This window comes from Eimeria acervulina, genomic scaffold (genome assembly GCF_000499425.1).
Source record: "Eimeria acervulina Houghton genomic scaffold, Eah_scaff617, whole genome shotgun sequence".
Taxonomy (NCBI): Eukaryota; Apicomplexa; class Conoidasida; order Eucoccidiorida; family Eimeriidae; genus Eimeria; species Eimeria acervulina.
In genome coordinates, this window is record NW_013549688.1 from 3,742 (window position 1) to 8,838 (window position 5,097).

The 5,097-nt window shown below is 52.3% G+C and overlaps 1 protein-coding gene across 1 annotated transcript in view; it reads right to left on the reverse strand.

Moving 5' to 3' along the window:
* Positions 1–763: 763 nt before the first annotated feature.
* Positions 764–5,097, reverse strand: part of EAH_00044590 (hypothetical protein, conserved) — a gene marked incomplete at both ends in the record, with an annotated part of 9,832 nt that continues 5,498 nt past the window's right edge. The window contains 8 exons of the mRNA XM_013394844.1: positions 764–1,112; positions 1,316–1,374; positions 1,550–1,630; positions 1,800–1,947; positions 2,280–2,428; positions 2,672–2,774; positions 3,076–3,158; positions 4,031–4,559. Of these exons, the coding sequence (XP_013250298.1) occupies positions 764–1,112; positions 1,316–1,374; positions 1,550–1,630; positions 1,800–1,947; positions 2,280–2,428; positions 2,672–2,774; positions 3,076–3,158; positions 4,031–4,559 (1,501 nt within the window). The remainder of the gene's footprint in view (positions 1,113–1,315; positions 1,375–1,549; positions 1,631–1,799; positions 1,948–2,279; positions 2,429–2,671; positions 2,775–3,075; positions 3,159–4,030; positions 4,560–5,097) is intronic.

Genomic DNA, 5,097 nt, shown 5'->3' on the forward strand with positions numbered 1-5,097 from the left:
CTCCTGTCTCCGTGCCTTCAACCGCAGCAGCTTTATACCCATAAGAGGGGCCCCCAGGGGGGCCCCCCCCCAGGGGGCCCCCCTATGGCCTCTTTTACTGCGCAGAACTTCGTTGTTAAAACTTTGCTTTATATATCTAAGGCTGCGAGAAAGAGTATGAAGAGACATCATAATCAGAGTGATGTCTTCTAGTGTCTCCTTTGTTTGTTTTCTTATAATTGTACATTTACTACTTATAGAAGAGACAGCACAAGCTAAAGGCAAGTCTTAAGGTATTTATGTGTACAGCAGAGGAGACAGTTAGAGCAGCAAGAGCAGATAAAGTAAATTATGAGAGGAGACACTTAGTGCAGCAAAAGGAGACAGCAAGAAGCAGACAAGGAGAGGAAACACTCGGGATAAGGAGGGGCGCTCATTAGGCTCTTCGTAGGCAGCAAAAGGAGACAGACACCTCAACGAAAAGGGGACACTTGAGGGCTGCTGCAGCAGATAGACACAGAGAGAGGGCTGTCTGTCTCTGAGCTGCTGCTGCCTCTCTCTTGTACACTGTTGTCTCTCTCTTTGTTTCCTAGCCCCTAACTGTCTCCTTTCTCTTATTTATTCTGAGTTACTAACTGGGTTCTTATGCACACAAACAATGAGATGTTAGTTTAGCAGGTAGCTAGCTAGTTAGCTAGCTAGCTACTTAGTTAGCTAGCCAGCTACTTAGTGGGCGAGCTGGCTTGTCAGCTAGCTAGCTAGCTGAGTCTCAGCTGCGGTACAATCAAACGGAGACACTGGGGGCTTCCCTAAGGGACGCCAGCCCCCGGTGCTGCTGTAACACTGCAGCAGCAGCAACAGCAGCAGCTGCAGTAGCAAGAGTTGTTACCGCAGCAGCAGCTTTAGCAGCAGCAGATGCTGCAACAGCTGTTGGTGCAGCTGCCGGCGAAGAGACAGCCCCTCCTGTCCTGCTGCTGCAGCACTGCAGCAGCAGCTGCAGCAGTAGCTGCAGTAGCAAGAGTTGTTGCCGCAGCAGCAGCTGCAGCAGCAGCAGCTGCTCCTGCAGCTGCTGCTGTCTAGGATACTGCCTCTCCTGTCCTCTCGTGTAGTATCGGCCTTTCTTTAAAGGCTTCCTACGGAGACAACGCAAACCCTCGCAGCTGCACTGAAACCCTAAACCCTAAACCCTTTGAAGAGGTTTTTCTCGTACCCCTAAGGGGGCCAGCAGCCCAGCACAATGAGTAATTACGCTAGCTAGCTAGCTAGCTAGCTAGCTATAGCTGGCTAGGGAGTGTGCCTGAGGTGTCTCGTGTTCCGTGCTGCAGTTTGGAGACACCTGCGCAGTAGCCGACTTACTGCTGCTTCCTCGATCTGCTGCAGCAGATGTTTGCTCGCCTGCAGCAACCGCAGCAGCAGCAGCAGCAGCAGCAGCAAAGAAGCATAGCAGCATTGACCCCAAATGGTGCTGCAGCAGGTGCTGCTGCCCACTGCTGCTGCGCGGGAGCGTAGGGACCACCGGAGAGAGAAGTGTTTAGGGTTTAGGGTTTAGGGTTTAGGGTTTAGAGCTCACCGCTGTACTAATATGTTCAGGGCTTCCAGCCTCCGGTGGTTTGGGCTCCTCAACGCTTCCAAAGAGGAAAGGCCGCTTTGCCTAAGGCAAACGTAAACCCTAAACCCTAAACCCTAACCCCTATATCCTAAACCCTAAACCATCAATCCTGAGCAGCGAGAGGTGTCTCCAACGCAGAAAGGCCCCGGCATCGAGGATACAAGGAGACCCCTGGACAGCAAGGGTTTAGGGTTTAGGGTTTAGGGTTTACCAAGAGGGTTTTCATGACGTGTCGATCATAGTCTGACAGCATCCCTTCTATCAGCCACTCCGGCAGCAGCTGCTCCAGGTCTCTCCCCAGCTGCTGCGCTGCAGCAGGCAGCCACGGGTATGCAGATATAGCAGCAGAGGTGTAGTGGCTGAAGCAACAGCAGCAGCAGCAGCAGCAGCAGCACAGCAAAGAGCAGCGGCTTTAGCAGCAGCTGTAGCAGTAGCAGCGCACTCTGCAGCTACAGCAACAACAGAGTACGTAGCTGCAGCAGCAGCTAGACCATCAGCAGCAGAAAAAGCAGCTGGAGCAGCAGCAGCACCAACAGCAGCTAGGACAACAACAGCACCAAGAGCAGCTAGGACAGCAGCAGCAGCAGCAACACCAGCTAGAGCAGCAGCACCAACACTAGCTAGAGCAGCAACAGCAGCACGAGCAGCAGCAGCAGCAGCAGCAGCAGGAGCAGCAGCGCGAGTGCCTGACCCGTTTTTGAAGGCAGCAGCAATCTTGAGGCCCAGGTGTTTAAATTGTCTCCAGTCGCACTTAGGCAGCCGCGCTATCCACAACTCGAGGAGACGCCGCCGCACATCCGGCTGCTGCTGCACCAAAATAAACCCCAAGTCCAGCACATCCTGAAACGTACCCAAGCAACAAACAATGTGCATGCATGCATGCATGCATGCATGCATGCACCCATGCTTGCATGCATGCATGCAGGTTGTCGTACATGCATGCATGCATGCATGCAGGCTGCTGTGCATGCATGCGTGCAGGCTGCTGAAAATGCATGCATGCATGCATGCATGCAGACTGCTCTACATGCATGCATGCATGCATGCATGCATGCATGCATGCATGCATGTGAATTGTCTGACTTCTCTGATTTCGTGTTCAAAGAGAGACATTACTCCCTTTTGGATTACTAACAACACCAACAGCCACTGGCTCGGCGCTGCATCGGGGTTTAGCCCCTGAGACCTGCAGCAGCAAACACATAGCAACATAAGCTCCTGCTGCCCCTGCTGCTCCTGCTGCTGCTGCTGCTGCTTCTGCTCGCCCTGCTGCTGCTGCTGTTTCTGCTTGGGTTGCTGATTGTGCTGCTCGTGGTAATGCCGCTGCTGCTTGTCCTGCTGCTGCTGCTGCTGCTTGTGCTGAAGGTGCTGCTGGTGTTGCTGCTGATAGTGCTGCTGCTGCTGCTGCTGCTTGAGGTATGTGGGCTGGTGTCTCCTTTAGTGTCTGTTTGCTGCAGCATTGAACATTAAAGAAAGAAGAGACGAACGCAATAGCTCTTCTTTCTTCTTGAATAGCAGTTAAAAGAAAAGCAAAGAAGTCTCTGTCAAACAAAGGCTTCATAGACTCCGCCTGCAGCGCAGCAGCAGCACAAAAGGAGACACTTAAGACGCATACACCCCATAAACACGAGAAGGAGACACGTAAGGCGCAGACAAGCAGCACAATAAGGAGACATTTCAAACACTGACAGCAGACCCAAGGAGGAGACATATAAAGGAGAGACAGGAGAGAGGAGGAGGAGACAAAAAACGAGGAGACAGGAGAGGCAAAAAGGAGACACTTGCAGCGCGAACAACATCTCTAAGTGTCTCTAAGTGAATGCAACTCATACTGTCTCCCCCTACCGCTCTACGTGCTTTTAAGTGTCTCCTCTTTATCCCCATGTCTCTCCCTCTATCCATCAAAGTGTCTCCTCTCTATCCAAGTGTAATACTCAATCTGCAGGTGTCTGCTGCACTTCGTTTTGCTTTGCTGCTGCTGCTTTCGTTTTATTTTGCTGCTGCTGCTGCGACTGCTGTTGTCTCCGAGTGTCTCCTCCTGTCTGTTCAACAGCCACCCCCTTTATAGCTTCAGTGCTTGAGAGTGTCTCCTCCTATATATCAAAAATTGTCCTACATATCAAATCTCCTCCTACATATCTAATTGCCTCCTCTTATCTACCTAAGTGTCTCCTCTTATCTATCTAAGTGTCTCCTCTTATATATCTAATTGCCTCCTCTTATATATCTAGTTGTCTCCCCTTATCTACCTAACTGTCTCCTCCTATCTACCTAACTGTCTCCTCTTATCCTTCTAACTGTCTCCTCTTCTCTACCCAGCTGTCTCCTCTTATCCATCTAATTGTCTCCTCTTATCCACATAACTGTCTCCTCTAAACCATCAGACTGTCTCCTTTTATTTATCTATCCAATTGTCTCTGCATATCTCTTTTTGCTGCTTACATATTCATTGAGTTTAGAGACATCTTCCATAGCCTGCATGCACAGCAGTCTTATCTTCTTAAGCTGTGTAGCTGCATTTGCTTGCAGTAAGGCCCCCAAATCTTCATAAAGAGACAGCACAAACCGATTTACAAAACGCAGACGCTCCCTCTCCTCCAATGCCCATAATGATGACCCCTTATACCCACTCGGGGCTCCCTCAGGGCCCCCCACAGGGGCCCCCCCAGGGGCCTCCCCAGGGGCCCCTCTAGGGGCCTCCCCAGGGGCCCCCCTAGGGGACTCTCCAGGGGCCCCCCTAGGGGACTCTCCAGGGGCCCCCCTAGGGGACTCCCCAGGGGCCCCCCTAGGGGACTCCCCAGGGGCCTCCCCAGGGGCCCCCCCAGGGGCCTCCACGCGGGCCCCTATAGGGGGCCCCCCAGGGGCCCCCACAGCAGCGGGTGAGGGGCCTCTGTTGGCGTGAGCGACTGGGGGTGTTTTGAGGAGACGAATTGTTAGCAGCAAAAAGTAGGATTCGCTAAGTAATAAGTCTCTGCAATAATAAAACAAATAAGCAGAAGCAGCAGCAGCAGTAGCAGCAGCAGTAGAAACAGCAGAAGCAACAGCAGCAGTAGCAGCAGGGAAGAGAGAAGCATGGGGAGGCTGAGAGATGCACCAAGGAGACAGTAGACAGAGGCAGCGATGCTAGCAGACGAAAGGAGACAGAGGGAGACAGAGACAAAAGCAGAAGCGCGAATAGAGACAAAGGGGAAGAGTGAGGAGGCGCAGCAAGCAGCAGCAGAGACACAGCAGCGGGGATAGAAAGACATAAAGGAGACACAAGCTGCAGCAGCAGATAGAAGCGACAAGGAGACAAAGGAAATAAGGAGACAGAGGAGACAAGGAGACAAGGAGACAACACAGACAAAGGAGACAGCAGGGAGGCAGAAAGAGAGGGACAAGGAGACAAAGAAGACAGACAGCAAGGAGACAGCAAGGAGACAGCGAGGAGACAGAAAGGGGACAGCAGGGAGACAGCAAGGAGGCAGTAAGGAGACAGTAAGGAGACAGTAAGGAGACAGTAAGGAGAC